This window comes from Protopterus annectens, chromosome 13.part0, assembly GCF_019279795.1.
Source record: "Protopterus annectens isolate FY-2018-M chromosome 13.part0, PAN1.0, whole genome shotgun sequence".
NCBI lineage: Eukaryota > Metazoa > Chordata > Ceratodontiformes > Protopteridae > Protopterus > Protopterus annectens.
This window is the reverse complement of record NC_056747.1, coordinates 150,169,064-150,194,403: the sequence shown is the minus strand read 5'-3', so window position 1 is coordinate 150,194,403 and position 25,340 is coordinate 150,169,064. Positions and strand designations below refer to the sequence as shown.

General features: G+C 44.8%; 1 protein-coding gene across 1 annotated transcript in view; it reads left to right on the top strand.

Moving 5' to 3' along the window:
• Window positions 1-25,340, top strand: part of AP1M1 (adaptor related protein complex 1 subunit mu 1) — a gene marked incomplete in the record, with an annotated part of 1,516,013 nt that overhangs the window by 70,178 nt on the left and 1,420,495 nt on the right. The window contains 1 exon segment of the mRNA XM_044090737.1: window positions 5,551-5,707. Within this exon segment, the coding sequence (XP_043946672.1) occupies window positions 5,551-5,707 (157 nt within the window).

Here is a 25,340-nt window from a genome sequence, read left to right as displayed (position 1 = left end):
CTTCCCTGCCCAGCTTCTTCATTGCCCAGGCCATTTCCTGAATTGGAGTTGTCTGGGACATAGTCTACTCTCAACCATCTCTGTGGTGATGTTTGTGCAGTAGTTACGGAAAGCAGTTTTTCCCCTGTTTACCTGTCTTCTGCTTTTTTACTTTGTCTTGCATGAACTAGAACTTTAGTAAAGTGCGTTTTTGACACTGTTTAGCAGCCAGAAGGTATATTTGCCTGCCCAGTAGTACTAATATCTGCATTGTCAGTTTTGCCAGTTCTGAAACCAGACCTCTGTTTAAAGAGCTTGCATTATTGTGAGTACCCATTACTTTTGTTTTTTAAGGGTGTTTTATATGAAGTTATTTGTTTGGGAAGCACCATCTCCTAATTTTGGTAGTTCATAGGTTCATACTAGGCTATCTGCCCAAGGGCATTTATAAGCCTAGGTCTTCTACATTACGTGAAACATGGTCTTTGTCAAAAACAAGTACCTTAGAAGTGGTGCAGACGGGAGAGTTGGATGGGTTTAACTTTCATATTGAGATAGTACCATAAACCAGTAAGTCCGGAGTAGTGCATATTGGGAAATTGAGGACTTTGGTAGTGTATTGGGACTGGGAAAATATTTCCTTATAGAAATGCTGAATACTTTTTGGGGGCAGTTTACAGGCAGTAATATTAAATGTAAAAGCTACACTTGTAATAGGTGTCTATCGTCAGGCACACTGACATCCCGCTCACCAGGCTGAACAAGAAGTTCACGGTGAGCAGCCTTTCGGGCGCTAGGATCCGCCACATAACACAAGCACTCAGATCACTCCAAGGCAAGTACAAATATGACTCTGTCATTGTCCATGCTGGTGTGAATGACCTGAGACGTATCTCCCTGGACTACATGAAAAGAGACATAGAAGAGCTCTGAGCATGTAGCCCAGGCCGGTATGACCCTGACCTTGAGTAGCGTCTTATCCTCACCAAGAATGATGCCACAATATGAAGACAAGATGATCAATTTCAACAATTGGCTTAAGTACTGGTGTCATTCAAAGGGGATCCAATGCCTGTCCGCCTGGGATGATATGCTCGACAAGCCACTATGCTTCGCTAGGGACGGCTTGCACCTGTCACTTCTGGGCTTTCGGATATTGGCAAAGGCTCTTGCTATCCCCCCATAGTGCCTTTTTTAGGCAAGGCTCAAAACACAAACCCACCTCCATAGGTATCACAAGGGATAAGAAACTAAGAGTAATGCTACTCAACGCCAGAAGTCTAAACCTCAAGATGCACGCACTTGAAACTCTCCTTAGCATGGAGAACATAAATATCTGTGCAGTAACAGAAACCTGGTTCAGGGCTCCCGAGAGCACCCCAGCACTACCAGGTTATACCTCATACCATGCTTTTCGGCCCCAAAACTTGGACCGAACCACAAAAGGAGGGGGAGTATTGATATTAATCAAAGATACCCACACCTCCAGGTTGGTGGCAAAGCATGAAGCATCAGAGACTATCCATGTGCAACTAACAGTGGGTAAAACTGCCTTCCAATTTTATAGCCTGCTACAGACCACCCTCCCAACCCAGGAACTCTACTCGGCCTTCCTGAGAACACTGGAAAATATGAAGGTCTCTGCAAACACCATTATATTGGGCAACTTCAACTACCCAAACATAGACTGGGAGCATTACTCTAGCTCCAACACCCTAGCCCAAAGGTTCCTAGAATTCATAAACTCAAATGCTATGGAACACCGTATTACCACTTCCACAAGAGGGGAAAACATACTGGACCTGATCATCACCAACATGGGGACTCTATGCTCCAGAAGTGTATCCCTCACTGGTAATATCAGACCATAAACTGATCTCACTGGATATTCACATCCCGACCCCACCCCCTGCCCAGAAAACCACAGTGAAAAACTTCTATAAAGCAAATTTCACACTCCTCAAAACAGAGGTGGAATCCTTCAAAGCCCCCGGCCCTGAGGAAAATGCGGCCCAGACCGCAGAATCCTTTATAAATGCATTCTATGAACACCTTCAGGAATGCATGGATCATGCAATCCCAAATAAAACCAAGACCCAATCCTCCAAAGGCAGACGTCCTGTCTGGTGGACCCCAGCCATAAACAAAACTATACAATAGGAGGAGGAAGCTACTACATGATAGAGCAAAATCACAAAAAGGGAAGGCATCTCTGATCAGTACTAGCAAAAAACTAAGGGCACTCATAAAATCGTTTAAGGCCCGCTTCGAGAGAAAAATTGCACAGGACACCAAGGATAATCGCAAGGCTTTCTTTAGTTATGTTAGGAACCTGGGTGGAAATTCCCAGATATGCTCAGAATTAGTCCAAAAATGACAAAAAAATACACCGAACCCACAGACATTGCCAACATCCTAGCTGACAGGTTCAGCGCAAAATCCCCCCCCCCACCAAAAGGGCAAATATCTATCCCAGCATAGTGCTGCCCCCCTGACATCTCAGATGCTCCGGTAAGAGCCGCCCTCTCCAAAGCAAAAAACACAGCATCAATGGGACCAGACGGTGTCCCGGGCTGCGTCCTACATGAACTCCAAGAAGAGCTAAACCCAAACTTAAAACTACTGTTCAATCTCAGCCTTACTACAGGATATGTACCCAAAGAGTGACGTACAGCAACAGTGGTCCCTCTCCACAAAGGTGGTGCCTCAACGGACCCTGGAATCTTTCGCCCCATAAGCCTGACTAGCTTGGTCTGCAAAACTATTGAAAGGATCATCATGGACCTCATAAATAAAGATATTGGGGACCTACAAGACACTGGATCCTACCCAGTTCGGCTTTAAGGGCAGATCCTGCCTCTTAAACCTGGTCTACTTCTTTGAAACGGTCACTAAGGCCATTGACGAAGGGAAGGTGGTCCTGGGACCTCTCTTGTTCGGTATATTTCTCTGAGGTACAGGCCAACATGGAAGGACTGTGGCTGACCAAGTTCGCAGATGACTGCAAACTGGGCGCCATAATCGACTCTGCAGCCGACACAAGCATCCTCCAAAAGGGCCTCATAGAAACAGACAACTGGTGCCAGAGCCATGGCCTCAAGCTAAACGCCAAAAAGTGTATAGTCATCCCCTTTGGCAAAAACAAAGTGCCCACAAATTACCACATAGGTGGAAATCTAAGTACAGAAGAAGTAATTAGGGACCTGGGGACCCAAGTTGATAGCAATCTCTCATTTGACAACCACGTGGCCAAAGTGGTTAGAAAAACATTTTATATAGCCCACCTAATCATGAAGGGATTCACATCTAGATTAGGGGAGGTCATCGTGCCTCTTCACTCATCCCTCATCAGGCCCATAATAGAGTACAATGCTCCTTTTGGGGATGTACCTTACCAAACACCTGCAGCAACTGGAAAGACCCCAAAAGTACCTCACCAAGAGGATCTAAGGGCTCAAACAGATGCCATATGCTGCCCAGTTAAAGAAACTCCAGCTCTACTCAGTGGCGACCTGTGCCTGACTTATAAAGCCATGTCCAACACGGAATTAAGGGACATGCTGCACCTCAAAAAATCCAAATCCGATCGAGCTACACGCTCGAGAGACTTGAACCTCAGCACTGAAATAAATAGGACATGCTGGAGGGACAGATTCATAACCCAGAGGCTCCCTTCACTCTGGAATAAAATCCCAGTCCAGGTTAGGCAGAGTCCATCATTGACTCTTCAAGAGGAATCTTGATGAGTATATGGGAGATCGTAGGTTTACCCCGGGTATCACTTCTGTGTCACTGTTACACAAAGGCACAGTATACTAACCTTGAAAAAGGGCATAGCAAAATAAATTTAAAATGGGTGGCGAAAGCCAAACATACTCTGGCTAGGCCTATAAATGCCGTAGGGCAGATAGCCTAGTATGAACCTATAAACATCTCCCTGTAGAGCACTGCAGTACAAAAGATGTAAAACTAAATTTAACAAGTTCAAAGATGAGCGAGATTTAGTCCTAGAACCCTATAAAACCCAAAATGTAGACTTCAACTTTGTCAGCACTATGGTATACAGTGGCAATCGCAAGTAGACAGATGGGAGAAGGGTTTTTGTTTGTTTTTGGCTTTTCCGGGTTAGGGGTCGCTACAGCGGAACTCCGGTCCGCTAATGATTGGCAGTAGATTTTGACATGCTGGCTTGCCAGGCCTAATGCGCAACCTTAAACGAAGGAGCGCCCATTCACGCATGTTGCCACACACAAGACGCTCTGAGAATCGAACGGGCAACGTCTAACTGTGAGGTGACAGCGCTACCGCAGCACCACCACCGCAGCAGATGGGAGAAGAGTAAAGTCAGGAAAAGGAATGTGGTAACAAAGTTTTACTGTCTGGTGCCAAGAAGTATGAATATGTATATAGATATATATATGTGTGTGTGTGTGTGTGTGTGTGTGTGTGTGTGTGTGTGTGTGTGTATATGTATATATATATATGTATATATGTGTGTATATATATATATATATGTGTATATATATATATATATATATATGTGTATATATATATATATATATATATATATATATATATATATATGTATATATATATATATATATGTATATATATATATGTATATATATATATATATGTATGTATATATATATGTATATATATATATATATATATATATATATATATATATATATATATATATATATATGAACCAGACTAACCCCAAATGTCCCAGACCACCTAAGCCTCTTCCCCATCCCAGAGTTAACAATTTCCCTCAAGGCTGCACAATGTAACCATGTAAGATTATCTACGTAAGCTCTGTGCCTGTTATTCAACAGTATGTAAAGCCAACTGTTTTTTGTGTCTTTATGTTAATAATATTTACTTCTGTACATATATGAATTGTACCTTCTCTTCTTTTTGGAGCTTTTCTCCCCGGGCCTCTACTGAAAAAGGACATGTATGCCCAGTCAACAAATGTAAAATAAAAATAAATAATAAATAAAATATATATAGCTATAGATATAGCTATAGCTATATATAGCTTTATATATATAAAATACAGAGGAGTTGTGTTTTGCTCATTTTAAAAAGTATTTTTTGTGTTTGTTCATGCTGGCAGTTGCAACACTTTTTCTAAACAAGTGTTTAAGGCCACAGTTCATTTATTCATGGTCTTCATCAGATCGTTCAGTTGAGCTGTATAGACTAAAGGGTCCACAGTCAAACATTTAATCTGGGTTGGAAGGGTTGTGAAAGCAAAGCAAATCCCTACCACCCCACATGCACACTTACACCATGCTATCAGATGTGTTTCTACACCACCTTACTGTTAAAACTAAGTCAGTGTTACTAAACCTCTAGGTAAGTTATAATTCTGTTTTTGAGTATGGCCTGCTTTTTTTATTAGTGGGTCTAGAACAGGCTTCTTTAAACCAGTCTTAATGTAAATAGATGCCTGTTTTTGATCTTGTCTGTGGTGTTTGCTCAATGTTTGCTATGCAGGTACAAGTTTCTTCTGCCATTTTTTTTGCTGCATGTGACAATTTTTTGTTTCTTTATATTAAGGTCTTAATATGCAGAAATTACCGTGGAGATGTCGACATGTCTGAAATAGAGCACTTCATGCCTATTTTGATGGAAAAAGAAGAGGAGGGAGCATTATCACCCATACTTGGACATGGGGGAGTTCGTTTTATGTGGATTAAACATAATAATCTGTATCGTATCCTTTAAGATTGTGATAAACACTAAACAGTATCCATGCCAGTTTTGATGCATATACCAAACAAACATTTGTACACACACTAGATGTCAATGTGCTATATTTGATTTTCCTTCAAATTGTGGTGTCGCTTGGTTCCACAGTGTTGGTGAATGTGAGAATCATAGAAAAGTAAATTTCTAGGCACTTAAGCAAATGTCTAGAAGGTAGTGTGTTTTAATCTTGTAGCGATTTAAACTTTGTGTCTGTAAGTAACACAGTAAGACAGTGAATGTACACGTTTTCAGCTTGCTTGTATGTCTGCAAGGGAGTGTGTGTTTGGAGGTAGAGAATATTGGACGAGCATGATGTTATGCCTACTAGTTGTCAGTCACAGAGGAAAATAAGCACATTCAGGTAACTTAAGTCTGTAAAGGTTCCTACCTGAAACCACTCTGTTCCCAAGCTAGTGCTGCATTCACTAGATCATATTTCTGGCACAATGCATTTTTTGATTAGCAAGTAATTTCTCCGGTACAGTAATAGCTACTGAGCTGGAGTTAGTATTGTATCTCGTCTGACATATGCTGCCCTTGCTACTTTCCTGTAAAGTATTGAGTGTTGTCGGAGAATGTGATTAATTTTATTTTTCTGCCTTGTATAAAGATGAGATGGTAGTTTTAGTTAATTTAGTGAGTTGTCAGAGTATTGACTCTTCCTTACCCTTATTGCTGTCCCATCTCTTGTTCCAGCAGTCCATGGAAAACCAAAAACAACTTTAATTTGTAGTCTCACATTGTGTGTGGCACTGTGTTTGAGGGCTAAACAACCATGTGCGTGAAATAATTTTTGCTTAAGTTAGTTTTAATTGCACTCTCTCCCACCTACTGCACATGGTCCTGTTTTAACATTTGCCTTGCCATTTCAGGTGCATCCTTTTCACTTCCCTCTGACCAAATCCTTTTGTCAGTACTTCCCTTTTCCCACTTTGCCTCTTCCATTGTACACATACTAAGGTCACCCCGCCCCCCAGCACCAGCAGTATACTTTAGGTGAAGGCTGATAAAGAAATAACTGTGTGAGATCTCACTTGTAAGGTACATTACTGGGAGATCCACCTTTAAAATGCATTTTAGGAAATTCGCACACACAGAAGCTTTGTGTTGCAATATGTAACATTATCCATTTTATTTATGGAAGAATTCACGTATTGCAAATATGTTGGTATTTTAACAATGTAAACTGCTCAGGAGTATACAGTGTTTGTACTGTTTCTAATGGGTGTAAACAGTTAAAAGAAAAAGATCACAGTACAGAATCTGATGGCCATTAGGCATGGGGGGGAGCTGAAAGGGAAAATGCGGGTTCTCACTCTTTCTGGTATTTTCCCGTAATAAACTTTCTGCCAAGGCAGTTTCATTCAAATGACATGATGCCTAAGTATTACTGGCTCTTAAATCTGTCACTTTTTGAGATGATGGACAAGTGTATTGGATGTACAATACCATCTGTGCTTTGAGTTGTGGATAAATTTGCCATATTTCTGATTTTTGCAGGTATACGATTCCTGTTAGTGGGAATTAATTTTTCCTGCAGCTTTTCGGGCTAAAATGATATGTAGTCTTTCAAGTGTCATGGAATTATCAGTGTTTTGAATGTAGGTGGTATTTTAAATGGGGGATCCTAGAGAAGCAAGGCACCAACATGGGCAGGTATTCATTTAGCCTTCCTTAGGTTTGTACAATGTTGGTAGAACTATGGGGCAGGGTGCTTTCGACATTATCATCACTCCACCATTTTCCCAATTTACATGTGGTCTGGGTGTTGGAACACTTGTCAATTGTGACCAAATTGCCTGTAGCCAAGGTTTACCCTTGCAAACGTTTAAAAATTGTTACTTCTCAGTTCAAGCCAGTACACTACTATTTTAGGTAGTCCAAAGTTAAATTTAGGAGTAAGAACATTATGGCCACGTGAGGTGACCCAAGAATAGGGAAAATGCACAAACTGAATATACTGATCTGATATTGTTAATCCTCGTTCATTCCTTACGCATGGGTATCGGTTCCGAGCTGGGAACAGAGCCGGCCAATTTCCAAGCTCGCGTCAGCTTCAGACTCTCGGGCTAAACTCTTACCCACATTCACCCTCTCCCTGTTACCCCAGATTTCGTTTGCCGCGTTGCCATCCGGTCGTGTCAAGCTACTTCTCTTGAGCGAAGTACAGGCAGTTGTTTAATTGCTTTACAAATTACTTTTCTGTCAGAAAAGTTGATTTGTCTCTTAACCTATCGCATCTAGCATTCATAATTTCTTCAGGTTTTTCTGTCTTTTACTTAATACTTTTACCGCGAGGTATTTTCTCTTCACCATTGTTGGTAATCTTTTTCCTTTTTCTCATACCTTCGGGTACTCTCTCTTGTAACATTATTGGTACTTTTCTATTAATTAATATGGTAGATAAAAAAGGTAGTCCGGGGTTTAAGCGGTGTTCTGATTGTGGACGCAAACTGCCTAATTCTGATGCACAGTCTGTGTGTGTGTGTGTGTGTGTGTGTGTGTGTGTGTGTGTGTGTGTGTGTGTGTGTGTGTGTGTGTGTGTGTGTGTGTGTGTGTGTGTGTGTGTGTGTGTGTGTGTGTGTGTGTGTGTGTGTGTGTGTATTGTTTGGGAGCTTCCCATTTATCTGTTGAACCACCCTGTACTATTTTTGAGAACTTTGTTAGAAAGAAAAAACAAGCTGATACTGAAGGGACTTCTAAAATCTCCCTTTTCAGAGGCTATTTCTGGGTCTGAGGTCTCCACCTCTCCTAAAGCCCATAAGAAAATGGATGTTTCTACTAAGGCTAAATCCTTGCCTTCAACCCTGGCTGGGGACTCGCCAACCAAAGCCTAAAAAGGCTAAATTTGTGGCTTATGAGCTCTGTCAGCCTCAGTGCTTTTGGTGCTTAGACCTTCGGCTCCATTAGTGATTTCGGCTCCGTCCTCCCCTGCAGCCTTCTATATATCTGCACCGAGGGGCTCCTCGGATCAGACCATTACCACTGTATCGGTGCAGACTTTGACCCCGTCTGCTCCGAGATCGTCCTCTGAACCGAGGCCTTTATTGTTTACTCCAATTTTGTCAGTTCCAGCTTTGGCACAGACCACCACTTCAGCGCCGATCCCTGTGTTGGTGCAGACAATGACCTCTGCACTGATGCCTGCTGCACTGTAGTCCAGTCTCTTGGCACCATTGTCCTTGGTGCAGTCAGATGAGTTGGGCACAGAGTCTGCCACTTTTGTGGACAGGACTGTTTCACCCTTAGTCTCAGTGAGGTCCACTAGAAGCCTTTCCGAACATGTGTTGTGTCTTGTGGACCAGGCATTCTTGGCCAGTTATCCCACCCCTCTGGAACTATCCTTCCTTGGGAGGTGATCACCCATCTCCAAAGACCCCTCCTTCATTGCCTTTGAAGTCCATGGATATAGCACAGTCTTCTCCTTCTGTGGTTCCTTTTATGGATCTCACTAAGGAACCGCAGTTGCCTTCGTGGCAGGAAAGTTTTGCTGTGACACTCATAGCTTGCTGTGCCACAGCTATCCAGGGACTCCGGGTCGGCAGGCTGAGCCACTTAGGGGAGGGGTGCCCCCTGTCCTAGAAACACTCCTCTTTGGGTGGACCAGCCTTTCAACTGATGGAGAAGGCTTTCGCTGTTGCTGCTGGTACCGGACTGTCTATACCTCTGTCCTCCTCTGGTACACTGGTTTCACAAGTTGCATCTAGCGGACACCGGGTGCAAGGGCCGCAGGACATATTCTCTCAGGAATTCCCCTTTCCGTTTTCTTCCCCAGCTTCTCCCGCTGAGGAGGTCCACCGGAAAAGTTCATGTAAGAGGAACCACATGGACTACACAGAGGAGTCCCTCACCGAAGAGACAGATTTCGATGAGGGGGAAGGATCCCCTTGGTCACCCTCTGAGGTATCCTTTGGCGATATCCTCGAAATTCTGAAACTGGTGACTGGCAGTTCTGTAATCTGACCTCTGAGGAATCTTGTGTTCCTGCAGGCCTTCCGTGCCTGGCCCCCTACCTTCTGGGTTACTCCACCTGCCGATAAACTTGTTAAGCTCATTGTGCAGCGTGCTTGGAAGGCTCCTGATACAGTCGAAGCTATTCCACGGAGGCCAGATAAGATCTTGTCCCCTCCTGCTTCGGATCCCCATTGGTCCAAAGGTCTTCCTGTGGATGCTTTGGTGGTGGCAGCCGCAACAAAAAAGGATCTGGCAGAAGAAGAAAGCCAGACTGTCCATCCGCCTAACAGAGAGTACCGGGCCCTGGACGGGATAGGGAAGCACACCTTTGCTTCAGCGACCTTTGCTATCAGGTCCCTGAATTATATGGCGCATTCACCAGGCTTCAAAGGGATCTGGTTTCAGAGCTCTCTGAAACCTTGGCTGGTGCCGTGTCTGATGAGGTCCGTGACAAAGTGGCCTCTTAGCTGGCCACCATTGAATCTATATCTAACTCCTCTCTGCGATTGATTATCTCAAGCATCAGAAGGAGCAGCTAAAGCAGTGGGTTCAGCTGTGGTCTTGAGACGACACGCCTGGATGCGTTTGTGCAACTTCGCGGAACCCTTTAAGTCTTCTTTTCTTATTGCCCCCATTGAACCCTCCTCGTTGTTTGGGCCCAAAGTTAAAAGCACACTGGCCAGATGTGAACAGGGAGGTAAGACCCTTTCTTCTGTAGGTGTTAGTTGTTATTCCCCTCAACGTGCTTTCTCCCGAAACCAAAAGAGTGGGAAGATATGGTTCAAGAAATCTCCGGGTCCTTTCCTTGACACAGGCCGAGTTCTCCCCCAGAGGCAGAGGGGGAAACTCACAGGGAAGACGCTCCTTTCGGGGCAGAGGGGGACAGCGTAACCAGGGTTCCAGAGATTCTTTCCCTGGTCAATCCTACCAGCGCTCCTGAAGAGCGGCCCAACTCCTTTCCTCTGGAGGTGGTTGGGGGACGTTTCTCTTTGTACCCTTCTGCCTGGCTAACCATCACCACCAATTCTCGAGTACAAAGGATCATAACCAGAGGTTATCATAGCCCCTTCGATTTTTGCCCCATCCCTTCAAAAAATCTTCCTGACGTTCCACCCAGTCAAAGGGAAGAAGCAGCACTAGTGATAGAAAAGCTGCTAAGAAAGAGTCATCCAAATAGTCCCCCCAGACCAGATTGGATCCGGATTCCACTCAAGACTATTTTTGGTGCCAAAGAAAACAGGGGACTGGAAACCAATTTTGGATCTCAGTGTATTGAACAAGTTTGCGAGTACAAAAATTCCGGATGGTCACAATAGTCTATCCTCCCGCTTTTGGAAAAAGATGATTGGATGTGCTCTATAGATCTTCAAGATGCGTACTTACCACATAAAGGTGGACAGGCCATCAAGAAGATTTCTGTGCTGCTGTGCTGAAGCCAGTCACTACAAGTTTAGAGTACTGCCCTTCAGACTCTGAACAGCCCCGAGAGTGTTCACGAAGTGCATGGCCGTTGTCACAGCTCACTTGCGACTTCAAGGATTTCAGGTGTTTCCATACGTAGACGACTGGCTCATTTCCGCCCCCACCAGTCATCTACTGGAAAAAGCCCTGGCATACTCTCTCCTCACTGCTCAAAGGCTAGGCATAACCATAAACTGGCAGAAATGCAATCTCAGTCGACAGAATTCATGGAGGTGATCTTGGACACAAAAAAACTGCAGAGCTGCTATTCCAGAGCACAGAATTCTAAGGATAAAGTGACAAATAATTCCAATCCTTTCAAAGAAAAATCCACAGCTCACTCGGTTCTACAGCTGTTGGGTTCCATGGCAGCCTCCATCACCATTCTCTTCCTGGCCAGGTTTCACATGAGGATTCTACAATGGCTACTACTCACCCAGTGGTATCCTTTTTAACATCCTCTTTCAGCCATGATTCCAGTAACCCACAGGTGCAAACAGGATTCAAATTGGTGGATGACACACAATCTGTTACAATGGTCTCGCCCCTTCTCCCCCCAGCAACCCAAGGCCACAGTGACCACGGACGCCTCCCTGATGGGGTGGGGGGCTATGTCAGGGAAAGATTGTCCAAGGCACTTGGTCCCCACTGGAGGCCCATCTGCATATAAATGTTCTAGAGCTGAGGGCGATGCTTCTGGTGTTGCTAGTATTCCATCCCCTGCTGCCGTCTGGGACAATTGCGATTCAATCAGACAACATGGTGGTGGTCTGGTACATCAAGCAAGGTGGAACCAAATCCTACCCCCTTTGTTGAGAGGCCATGAGGATATGGCAGTGGGTGATGGCTACCAACTGTTTTCTTCTAGCAATGCACATTCTAGGGAGTTCCAACGTGATGGCAGACAGACTCAGCAGGTGCATTCTTCAACCTCACGAGTGGTCCCTGAATCCCTTGATAGCGGCGGTGATCTTCCACCGCTGGGGCCGTCCTTGCTGCGACCTCTTTGCATCCCCGACCAACTACAAATGCAGCAGCTACTTCTCCCTGATTCCCCCTCCGGGACAGTCACCCAGGGATGCTCTAGTCCACAGTTGGCCCTCTGGTCTTTACGCATTTCCACCCTTTCCCCTCATTCCCCAGTTACTGAAGAAAGCCCGGCGGTTGAAGAGCAAGGTTATCCTCATAGCACCATATTGGCCTCGACAGATTTGGTTCCCCTTCCGTTTGGCCTCCCCTACTAGATTGACCATGGATTCTCCATCCAACCCCGGAGTTTATCTCACACCCACAGAACCTGATTCATCCCATCCTGAACAGCCTGAAGCTAACTGTGTGGTTACTACAGTTCCCTTGATTGCCAGGCAGAATGATCTTTCTTTACCAGTACGTGATATTCTCATTGCTTCTCATAAGTCTTCCACTAGAATTACATATCTGAGCAAGTGGAAAAGATTTACCTGTTGGCTGAAAGATAAACAAGTAGACCCTTTTTCAGCACCAGTGTCTAATACTAGTCTAACTGGCCGACCTGTTTCAATCGGGTCTATAGGCCTCTACCATTAGAGTTCATTTGGCTGCAATTTCTAATTTTCATGAGGGTGTCCAAGATTCCTCTCATGTCCCATAAATTGTGCAAGACCTTCATAAAAGGTGTGAATCATCTGAAGCCACCTTTTAGAGAACCCGTTCAACCATGGGACTTATTAGTTCTACAAGCTGTAACAATGGCACCTTTTGAACCACCCTCTTCTTGTGACCTCAGATATTTGTCATGCAAAACCTTGTTTTTGGTCGCTGTTACTTCTGCCAGCCGTATTTCTGAACTTCAAGCTTTATGCATCAAGAGTCCATGCTTGAATTTTCATAGAGATAGTGTCTCTGAGAACTAATCTGTCATTTCTGCCTGAAGTGATTGCTGAAATGTCCGTTAATGAAGCCATTATATTGCCAGTTTTCTTTCCCAGTCATTCAAACAGAGGAGATTATTGCCTACATACCCTAGCTATAGACAGGCAAATCCGTTTTTACTTAAACAGGAGTAAACCCTTTCGTAAATCTGACCAGTTATTTTTGGCCTTTTCTGGACCTAGATTAGGATCTGCTGTTGCTAAGGTCACATCAGCTAGATGGTTGAACCTTTATTTACACACAATGTAATATCTTGTTGCCTACTACCATGAAAGCTCATTCAACAAGGTCGGTGGCAACTTCTGCTGCCTTCCATGCCAGAGCTTCTTTACATGACATCTGTGCAACTGCAACTTGGGCTGCGCCTCATACCTTCATCAATCATTACAAATTGGATTTGGCCTCCAGGGGAAGAGCATCTTTTGGTTCTATGGTGCTCAGGAATGTCCTTCCATGAGAGCCTCCCAGGAATAAGAGATAGCTGGGGACTCTGTCTCATGCATAAGGAATGAACAAGGATTAACAATATCAGATAAAGAAGTTATGTCTTACCATAACGTTCCATCTGTATTGTTGATCCTTGTTCAGTCATTATGACCCCCCCTCTTGTGGTTTCTAGTGGATCTCACCATCTCGTTCTCTTGGGTTATTTGACCAGAGGTAGCCTCTACCTTCTTTAACTTGCAAACTCAATCTGAGGTAACAGGGAGAGGAGGTTTGTGGCTAAGAGTTTAGCTCTAATTTGAAGCTGACGCGAGCTTGGAAAATGGCCGGCTCAGTTCCGAGCTCTGAACCGATACCCATGCGTAATGACTGAACGAGGATCAACAATACAGATGGTACGTTATGGTAAGACATGACTTGTGTTAAGTTGTCAATCTCACCTTCATTCTTGCTGGATGGGTTCGGAGCCGATTCTCGGCTCCGACTCTGCCAATACTAAAGCTCGAGAGCTATTTCCACCGGCTCGTGGCTCCCCTATATCCCACAATGCTAGGCGGTAACTACTCTGATCTCGTTTGCTGCTTAGCTGCGAGGTGCTTTCTTCTACCGGCTCTGGCAGGTTAGTGAGATTTTCTAGTTAGAAAATTTAAAATATCTACCCCTAGCCTTTTTATTTAGTGAAGTTTATAGTACAGGGTATCCTTTTAGTTTAAATCTGGTCTTCCCTCGTTTTTATTCCCTTTTTTAAGTTCTAGGCCTTTGGCCCACTTCCCTTTTTTCCCTTTGTCATTCAGTGTGATTGGGTTTTCCTTTTTGGTTAAAGGGTGTGTCTGTGTTTTGTGTCTGTCTTTTTTACGTATACAGTCACTTTTTCTGATGTCGAAAGACTCCAACTTCTCAGGCTTCAAGAAGTGTGACTTGTGCTGTCAGAAAATGTCTGACAGACGGTCACACTTCTTGTGTATATTGCCTGGTACCTTTGCACCTGCAGGACTCCTGTGCTGTTGGCCATGCATTCAGCCCGAGAGTCCTGCAGGAACGCAAAAATAAACTTATTCTTCAAGGCTTATTAAAGCCTGAAGGCCCCCCGACCCAGTCTGCATCGGGGAAGCCTTCAAAGACTTCCAGGCCGTCGGCTCCAGCTTCAGAGCCGTCCGCTGGGAGCATTAAGACTACTTTGACATTGGTTCCGGCTGGAGTCGATGTTTCGAAGACTCAAACCATTACCTCGGCTCCGGCCGAGGGTGCTAAGACTCAGTCGGCTCCGATTAGTTTTATCGGAGCCACCTTCTAAGAAGAGGTCGAGGTCTCCTTCCATCGGCTCCATCCACTCGGCCCCGGGATCCCCTCTTCTGTCGGAGCGGAGCCGCAGGTCCCATTTCTCTCTGTCTTCCAGGCTGTCCGACCATGACTTACAAAGGGTGGTGAGTAGACTTCTGAAGTCTGAGTCACTGGCCCAAATGCTGCATAGCTCTACTCAGCAGTCAGCGGCTATTCCCATCCCTGCTTCTGTTCCTACTCCAACTCCTTTGAGTTTGGAGCCGGGGCTCGTCGGAGCCGTGGCTGTCGGTGCGTCAGAGCCAATACCCTCCCTTTCGGCTCAGTCATCTGCTCCGATTTCCTCTTTGGAGGGATCTCGGCACCGGGCTTCCCTCGTCGGCTCAGAGGGGGCGAGTGGCATCGGACCCTTGTCCGACCCCGTTCTCCCTCTCAGAGCGTCGGCGCTGGTGAGTTCGGCTCCGACATTGGCCTCGGAGCTGTCCCTGTCGGTGCCGGGGGGTCCTTGTCTCCTTGAAGTGGGGACCTTCGGCCCTGGCTGATTGGGGTGCCTTCGAGGTCATGCGGAGCATGCTAGACCCCGTGTCTACCCCACAGTCGGCTCCATCAGCTCCTCCCTCTTCAGTGCCTGCGATGGTTTCTACCCACCCCCTCGTACCAGATCGTAGAGAGCCAGCCCCTCAAGTTTCCCCATTGGGAATATCCTCTTCTTCCAAGGCTTCTCTTGATCCGGCAGGGGAACCCCCTCGGAAGAGACTGTGCAAGAGGAAGCACATCGACTCCCCTGAGTCTATCGCCTCGGACACCGACTTGGAGGAATCTGAAGATTCCCCTCGGTCCCCCTCTGAGGATGTCTCATTTGCTGACATCCTTGAAATCCTTAGAGGGGGAACTGGCCCGCCCTTAACCCTTCAGAGGACGAGTCGGTCTACCTTGAGGTGTTTGGCTCTCGCCCTTCCACCTCCTGGGTGTCTCCTCCCTTTGACCCCCTCATGGAAGTGGTGGCAAGGAAGGCGCGGACGGCCCCTGATTCGGTGGAACCTATCCCAAGGAGGCCGTCAATTTATTACAGCCCCGAAAGAGAAACAGTTCTTATCTAAAGGGGTCTCTGTTGATGCCATGGTGGTAGCCGCAGCCACTAAGAAGGAATTAGCCGATCCTTCAGTACCTGTCCATTCTCCTAATAAGGAGTCTAGGACCATGGATAGGTATGGTAAGCGGATGTTTTCCTCAGCGACCTTTGCCATGCGGTCGCTGAACTACTTGTGTCACTTTACCCATCTCCAGAGAGATTTACTCAAGGGATATGGGTGATGCTATGCAGGATCCAACAGCTGAGTGGTTCCAAGACTAAATTAACTCCAGTTGGCAACCTTGAATTCGATTGTCAACTCCTCCATGCGGCTTATCTCATATGCGGCCGATGGGGCGAGTAGAGCCGCAGGCACAGGTGTAGCTTTACGATGCCACGCCTGGATGCGGCTTTGCAATTTTGCGGACCCTTTCAAGGCATCCTTCACCAATTCCTCCTTTGATGGCGCAACGTTGTTTGGACCTCAGGTGAAGGATACATTGACTAGGTGTGAGCAGGAAGGTAAGACTCTCTCTGCCATGGGAGTCCATTTTTCTACCCCTTCCAGACCTTATCCCAAAGGTCAGAGGGGGGGGGAATGTGGTTCCGCAAACCACAAGTAGTCTCATCTGACGCACAAAGTCGATTACCCTCTAGAGGCAGAGGGGGGAACAACAATAGTCGCCACCCTAGGGGCAGAGGTGGTCCGCAAAACCAGGGTAGCAGAGAGACTTTCTCTGATAAACCCTGTCTGCATCCCTGAGGAGCTGCACGGCTGTCCACCTTCGGAGGCAGTCGGGGGAAGATTATCACTGTACCCAGAAGCCTGGCTTTCCCTCAAGACAAATGGGTACAGTCGATTATATCCAAGGGTTACAAAATCCCCTTTATTCACATCCCATTCCAACCCAAAGGATCTCTTCCAGACGTTCCACCCAGTCTAAGGGAACAAGCAGCGTTAGAAATATCAAAGCTGCTGTCAAAAAGAGCTATCCAGTCAGTCCCAGCAGACCAGCAAGGATCCGGAATCTACGCCAAATTCTTTTTGGTACCAAAAAAGACAGGGGACTGGAGACCAGTATTGGATCTCAGCAAGCTAAACAAGTATGTGAAGAAAACAAAATTCCGGATGGTCACGCTACAGTCCATTCTACCCTTCTTGGGTCAGGACAATTGGATGTGCTCAATGGACCTTCAGGATGCGTACTAACATATCAAAATGCACAGACGCTCCAGGAGGTTTCTCCACTTCAGGCTGGGAGCCAGTCACTACCAGTTCAGAGCCCTGCCCTTTGGTCTTACTACAGCCCCCCCGAGTGTTCACCAAATGTATGGCCGTGGTCGCGGCTCACTTGAGACGTCAAGGATTCCAGGTGTTTCCATATTTGGACGACTGGCTCCTTATCACCACCACCACCACCAGGCGTCAGCTTCTTCTATCCAGAGACTTCACCATTCAAACTTGCCAAGCTCTAGGCGTTTCAGTAAATTTCGAAAAATCTGCCTTGTCAGTCTATTACCTTTATAGGCGCCACCTTAGACACTGTTCATCTTTCTGCCAGACTGACAAAGCAAAGAGTATCAGATATCCGCAAACACCTTTACCTTCTGCTTCAGTGCAACAAGATCAAAGCCAGGGTAGTCTTGAAAGTATTAGGACTCATGGCGGCTACCATTACACTTCTTCCCTTAGCTCGTTTTCACATGCGGATCCTTCAGTGGATGCTGTTTTCTCAATGGTCCTTCCAACAGCTCCCAATATCTCACATTATTCTGCTAACCCAATCATGCAAGAATCACCTGTCTTGGTGGATGACATCACCTCAAGTTCTTCAGGGCAGCCCCTTCACCCCCCCCCCAATCGCCACGGTGACGACGGATGCCTCCCTGATCGGGTGTGGGGGGGGGGGCATTATCAGGGCAGGACAGTCCAGGGCACATGGCAATCTTTCGAGTGCCACTTGCACATAAATATCATACAGATGAGAGCAGTGCTTTTAGCATTGCAAGCCCTTCAGGACTCTCTTCCCACAGGGACTATTGCAATTCAGATGGACAACATGTCCGTAGTGTGGTACATCAACAAACAGGGCGGAACCAAGTCCTATCCCTTATGTCGAGAGGCACTCTGACTTTGGCAGTGGGCAATTTCTTCTCAGCGGTTTATGATAGCAACGCACATTCCCAGGAAGTCCAACGTGATTGCAGACCAGTTGAGCAGGGCTATTCTCATGCATCACGAGTGGTCTCTAAAAAAAAAAAAAAAAAAAATTCAGTGCTGGAAGAAATCTTTCAAAGATGGGGCTGGCCTTACTGCAATCTTTTTGCTACTCTCCAAAACAGCAAGTGTCACGATTTCTTCATCCTCTTCCCTCTACCAGGCCAACCCACCAGAGACGCTCTAGTCCACGATTGGCCCCGGGGACTTCTGTATGTTTTCCCCCCTTATCCCCCTTTTCCACTGATCTCTCAAATTCAGAAAACTATCACCTTGAGAGACACTATGATCCTCATTGCCCCTTACTGGCCTCAACAGATATGGTTTCCGTTCCTGCATCATTACCTCTTAAAGCAGCCTTGTCATCTGGACCCAGTGCCAGATCTTTTTTGTCCCACCAGTCGGGCCAGCTGCACCACTCCCTCCAATCTCTCAACCTCACAGCGTGGTTTCTCCGATTCCTACCCTAGCTAGGCTGCCTTTAATTTCTCATTCGGTCCGTAACATCCTGATAGCCTCTCACAAGTCTTCTACCAGAAGGATTTACAATAGTAAGTGGCAACGTTTTTCCTTCTGGGCAGCATCAAAAAATATAGATCCCTTCACCACACCTATCCGGTCTATCCTAGACTTCCTGGCAGAGCTCTTTCATTTAGGCTCTTCTCGTCTACCATTAGAGTACAACTAGCTGCTATATCTAAATTTCATGTAGGTGTCTCGGACTCCAGTATCATGTCCCATAAACTTTGCAAAGCCTTTCTCAGAAGTGTTTTTTTGCTCAAGCCCCCAATCGAAGATCCCCCACCTCAGTGGGACTTGAATTTGGTCCTAGCATCCTTCATTCCCCCCCCCCCCCTTCAAACCTGCGGCTTCATGCCCTTTCAAGTTGCTCTCATGGAAAACATGTTCTAGTAGCCATAACATCAGCTAGAAGGGTATCTGAATTTCATGGTCTTTGCAGTTGTCCTCCTTACTTAGTTTTCCATAAAGACAGGGTGTCCCTCCGGACTAATCCGTCCTTCTTGCCTAAGGTTTCCTCTGAGGCAAATCTAAACCAGACTATCGATCTCCATGTCTTCTTCCCTAATTATTCCAACAGGTCGGAACAAAAGTTACATTTTCTAGATGTTCATCGCCAACTTCGATATTATTTAGACAGGACTAAACAGTTCAGGAAATCTGACCAGCTCTTCCTGTCTTATGCGGAAGGGAAAATGGGCCTTCCATTTTCTAAAGTGTCCCTTTCAAGATGGCTTACCTCTATAATTACCTTCATCTATGAAATCAGACATCAAAAGCTGCCTTCAAGACCTAGAGCTCATTTAACCAGGGCATTAGCTACATCTGTAGCTTTTCAGGACAGGCTACCAATAGATTCCATTTGTGCAGCAGCCACATGGGCTTCACCTCATACTTTATCTCACGTTACTAATTGGATATGGCCTCCAGAAACCGTGCCAACTTTGGTTCCACTGTTCTCAAGAGTCTGTTCCGATAAGCCACCAAGGGTAAAGTGCTAGGGACGTGGTCCCATCCAGCAAGAATGAAGGCGAGATTGACAACTTAACATTGAGAAGTTATGTACCTACCATAACGTTCCATGTTAGTTGTCTTTTTCTTGCCTTCTTTCTTGCGTCCCACCCTTCTTCCCCCCCAGCCTGGACAGACCGATAGGAATCTTTGGGATCTTCCATTGGGGCTTCCTTCCCACATGTTCTACCACCTCTATTCTCCCTTTTCTGTTAGTGGTAGCTGACATACAGGTTTATATAGAGGTGGGTTTTTTCTCTTCTCCATACTATGGAGACTAGAACTGCTTGGTTTTAGCTATCAAATGAGATCTGAGTAGTTACCGCCTAGCATTGTGGGATATAGGGGAGCGTCGAGCCGGTGGAAATGGCTCTCGAGCTATAGTATTGGCCGAGTCAGAGCCGAGGATCGGCTCCGAACCCCTCCAGCAAGAAAGAAGGTGAGAAGAAAACTAACATGGAACGTTATGGTAGGTACATAACTTCTCATTTATTTAGTAGCAAATAAGGTTTTCATCCAAAAGCCTAGATGCAGTACTTTTGTGAATTTTGTCTAGAATGGTGATATTGGCATCTATAATGGTATTGGTATGAGGATTTTCATTTTTTTATTTTTTTTATTTTTGAAGTACCAAAAACTAAATATGCACTTTGAGGAGCTAATTTGAGAGCCTGTTAGATTGTCCTCATTGCCATTATTATTTGAAGTCTTTAATTGTTTTTCAGTTTGTGTGAGCAAGAAGGTGTTGCAGGCATATAGGGTTTGGGATGTGATTGTATTGGTTGTGCTGTTTTAGTTAAGAGAAAAGTGATAACAGAAGACCCGGTACTGATTCAGTTTTTGGATTTTTCAAGGGCTCTGACTAAATTTGCAGATGACTGCAACCTAGTAGCAGTTACTGAATCCCCAGATGACTTGACCATCCTGTGAGAAGGTTTGTCCTAAATAAATAACTGGTGCCAAAATCATGGACTGAAAATTGCCAAAAAATGCAGTATTACATACTTTGAGAAGTAGTCTACCCTGAAGAACTACCATATTTACAGTAAGCCTGTAGGAGTTTACTCAGTTGTTGGGATTTTGGAACTTATGTGGATGGTGATCTAACTTTCGACCAACACATGTCTAGTGTTTGAAAAAAGTCTTTCTATATTGCACAGCTTCTAAACCAGGGGATTGTGTCAAGATCTAGGAGTGTCATTGGCCTAATGAAGGGTGAGTCAAGGGTGACAGTTGAGTACGATGCCAGCTTTGGCATGTATCTGTCCAGACACGTGCAACAGCTGGAAATCCCATAGAGATGCCTTACTAAAAGGATACAAGGCCTAAACGGTATATCCTCTGTGTACCAACTCAAAATCCTGCCACTATACTCAGCATCTTACAGATTGCGAAAATGTGACCCGTGTCTGGAATTCCAGGCATCCTCTGACCCAAAACTAATGGGCGTACTGTAAATAAAGTCAAATGGCATCAGAATTACTCTGTCTAGGGATCTAAACCTGTTTAGCAGCATCAGCAGAATGATTTGGATGGACAAGTATTTCTTGTAAAGGATACTACTGCTTTTGAACAGACTCCTTGTCCATGTAAAACGATGCTCTTCCCTGTCCAGATTCAGGTGCAGCTTGGATATATGGATGACTAATAAAAAGCTTACCCTAAGACTGCTCTCTGTATTGCTGACAAACGGAAGCAGTTCCTAAATGCTTTATCCCATGGATGTTTCCTTTGAATCATCTATGGAACAATTGGTTATTCTTGCTAGGGATAGTATATAATTGGCTTTACGCTTCACATGGTCAATTTAACACCAAAAAGGATAGGTTAGTTAAAGCACCAAAGGTAAAATTGGCTAGGTATAAAATGGTCCACAAGGGCAGCTAGCCTAAAAATGTACTTAACGTTCAACTTATTTTGTGGGGATGGAGGTCCAGATGAGAAACTTCCCTGTCTGCTAGGTGTTTTTTGATCCAAAACAAAACCAAAGGGAGCTCCAAAGGCTAACACTAAGAAAAAGCTGAAGTCTATGTTCACATTACAGACACAATTAATATTGTATTACATTTCCTGATTGAATTATCTTTTTTTTTTTTTTTGTTTTTTTTTTTTTTGTTTTGGGCTGCTGCTGTTTTTTTCGTTTGAATTTTGGAAGATGTGTTTGTGAATTAGAAAGGTGTATGTTCAGCATTCTCAATTGAACCTTTGAGATCTATGAAAGACTGTGAATGTTGTCCTTTTTCCATAAGTATAGATTTTGGCAGTAGCAGTTGATGGTAAGCTTATGTCTGCCATGGAATCCATGTTCGAGTCCAAGATGAATGTGTGTGTGTTAATGTGACATGTTGGCTTATTTATATTTTTAGGAGTTTAGTTGTTGGGCAAAGATTAGGTAGTTCATTAGTCTTCAGGTGGAAAGAGTTGACTTTTTGGAATAGGGAAAATAGAAAGCTATATCCTACCATAACTTGGTATCAGTGTTATCTTCATTCCTCTTCAAGATAGGGTCTCTGATCTTTTGATCTGTCTTGGCCACATCTTCCAGACTTGGAGCTAAGACTCGAGCTCCTTGGCCTACCCATAATGCATTGCACCCATCCAAGCACATCAGTTTGCTGAACCATCATCCAATCAAGAAAAAAGGACAGAAAAGAAAGGTAACTGCAGCTCAGACATGGGAGTATCCTGCCATCTTCTGTAGATCTTGTAGAAGAAAAAAGTAAAGGGATTGTTGGGTGAGAAAAGTGAGGAGGAATGAAGATGGGCAACATAGATTCCAAGTTATTGTAAGATATGACTTTCTAATCTGATGTTGTCCTCTTCATTCCTTCTCATGATAAGGTCAGAGTCCCCAACTACGTGATTCCTGGGTGGCCCTTATGGAAGGATGTGCCAGAGCATCATTGAGCCAAAAAGAGCTCTGCTCCTAGAAACTATATCCAATTTGTAGTGCACAACAAAGGTGTGACTGACCAGGTGGCTGCCACACAAATATCAGTGGGCCTACTGGAAGAGAAGGCAGAAGTAGTAACTTTAGATCCAGTTGTGTACGCTGTTGTTGTTGAGGCAGTTCCAAACCCCTCTGTGAATAAATGAAAGAGTTGCAGTCAGTGATCCATTTAGCCAAAGTGATTTTAGATACCTGCTCGACCTAGCCTGTTAGTAGCGAAAGTAATAAACAGTTGTGACTTGTTCTATGCACGTAAAAACATAGTTGTCTGTGAATATCCAGGAGAAAGTGTACTCTCTTTTTTATTTATTTATTTATTTTTTTATTGGCAAAATTTGGAAAGAATACTGGCAACTGAACGGATTGGTTAATATTATTTTCTGTGGCTACTTAAGGCATAAAAGAGTGATTGGTACAGAAAGAGACCCTGTCTTTGTAAAAAAGAATGATGTATGGAGTCCTGGAAGATGATGCTTGTAATTCACAAATTCTCTTTGCTGAAGTAATAGCTACTACAAAAACGGTCTTCCATGACAGAAACTTGAAGTCTCAAGTTGCTGCTGGCTCGAATGGTCCTTGAGTTTAGACCCTGTAAAACAAAAGTTAAGACCCATGGAGGGGAAGGATCTTTAGTGGGCGGCCTTAATGAGAAAATGCTCTTCATAAAAGCTTTGCATAATATAAAATTAGGCCAAGGTCGGGACTGGCTGCTCTCATGAAGTTAGGAAATTGCTGCTTGTTGAAGTTTGATGGTAGAAAAACTTCTCTTTTTCTGAACAAAGTACTGAGAAAAAGCAAAATGTTTGAAACTGGTGCAGAGAAAGGATCAATATTTTTACTTGTAACCCATACAACAGAGCTTTTCACTTTACTGTTGTAGACCTTCTTGGTGGATACTTTTTGAGAGGCTAAAATGATATGGACCAGGGAAGCAAGCCTGGACTGCCTTACTAAGGTCTGAACTGGAGAAAATATGCTGTCAATGTGAGGGTCTGAAGATTGGTATGCTGCAATCCTTAGGGTGAGAGGAGGTTCTGTCTTTGCTCCAGTATCCGTGGAGAGCATTTTAGTTGAGACCAAAGGAAGGGGAACCAAATCTGTCAAGGCCCGAAATGGGGCAATGAGGATGACTGAGCTTTTCAACCTGCTTGCCTTCTGCAGAAATTTCGGGATAAGAGGTAGAGTGGGATAAGCCTACAGGAGATCCAAGGGCCAAACATGCACCAGAGTATCCCTTGGGGGGGGGGGGGGAACTTGCTGCACTTGAGGAGAGAGGCAAAAAAATGTTGCAGCAAGGTTGACCCAAACGTGTGAAGATCATGTTTGCCACTGACTGCTTGAGGGACTTCTCATGTGGAATCAGGATCGATCTGCTGAGTCTGTCTTCCAGCTTGTTGATTTTCCCCCGAATGTGCGTTGCAACCAGAAAGCAGTCCGAAGAGATTGCCCATTCCCACACCCTTGTGGCCTCCCTGCATAGCGGGTAAAAATGGGTTCCTCTTTGCTTGCTGATGTACCAGAAAACAGACATGATGTTGGTGTGAATAGCAATAGTCCTTGGAGAGAAAGCTTCCTGAAAAGCTTGCAGTGTTAGAACTGCACTCCTCTTGACATTGATGTATATCCTGATCACTGGGGGTGGGGGGCATGTGCCTTGTACCATCTTTCCCTTATAATGCCCTCCCACCCCAACTGGGAATAGTCCATGCTCATTGTGGCTATAGAGGGTGGGGGAGTTGAGTCTGCCTAGAAAGAGATCGTCCAACTGAATCCACAAGCGAATGTGACATTGAAATTTTCCCAAAAAAATTTATAAAATTAAAAAAGGCCAAGGTCGGACTGGCTGCTCATGAAGTTAGGAAATTGCTGCTTTTGTTAAAAAAGGTTTTTAAAATGGGAAAAAGAAAAAACCTTTCCTTTCTTTTTTTAAAAAAAAAAACAAAAAAGAAAAAAAAAAAAAAAAGAAAAAAAAAAAAAAAAAAAAAAAAAAAAAAAAAAAAAAAAAAAAAAAAAAAAAAAAAACAAAAAAAAAAAAAAACAAAAATAAAAAAAAAACCCCCCCCCCCCCCCCCCCCCCCCCCCCCCCCCCCCCCCCCCCCCCCCCCCCCCCCCACCCCCCCCCCCCCCCCCCCCCCCCCCCCCAAAAGTACTAAAGGAAAAGAAAATGTTTAAACTGGTGAGAAAAGGGCCCAAATTTTTATTTTAACCCTTTACAAAAGGGGGCTTTTAACTTTACGGGTTTAACCTTTTCTGGGGATCCTTTTGAAGGCTAAAAGGGTAGGGCCCAAAGGGAAGTGGATGTTTAATCGAATTTTTGGAAAAAATTGTTAATGTGGGCCTGGTTGGTAGGCCAACCCAAAAGGGGAGGCTTCCTCCGGGATTTTTTAAAAATTTTAGTTGAGAAAAAGGAAACCCCCAAAATTTGGCCCAAAGGGGGAATAGGTGATGATTTCCCCGGGTTCCTTTCCCAAAAACCTGGGTGGGGGAAAACCAAAACCAAGGGGAAAACTAAAGGGTTTTGGGGTCATTGGGGAAAGGGAAAAATTTTGCACTTGCCCAAAGGCCCGGAAGAACCACTGACTCCCGGGGGAATTGGAAAAAGGACCACCCACCTTTTTGCTTTTTTTTTTCCCCAAATGTCCCGGGGGAAACATCCTGGGGGAACCCCTTTCCCCCCTTCCTCTTTTGGGTTCCCTTTTTGGGTTAATGACCCAACAGGGGTAATTGTGCCCCCTTTGGGAAAATTTAAAACTTAGGAAACTCTTTTGGGACTTGGGAGG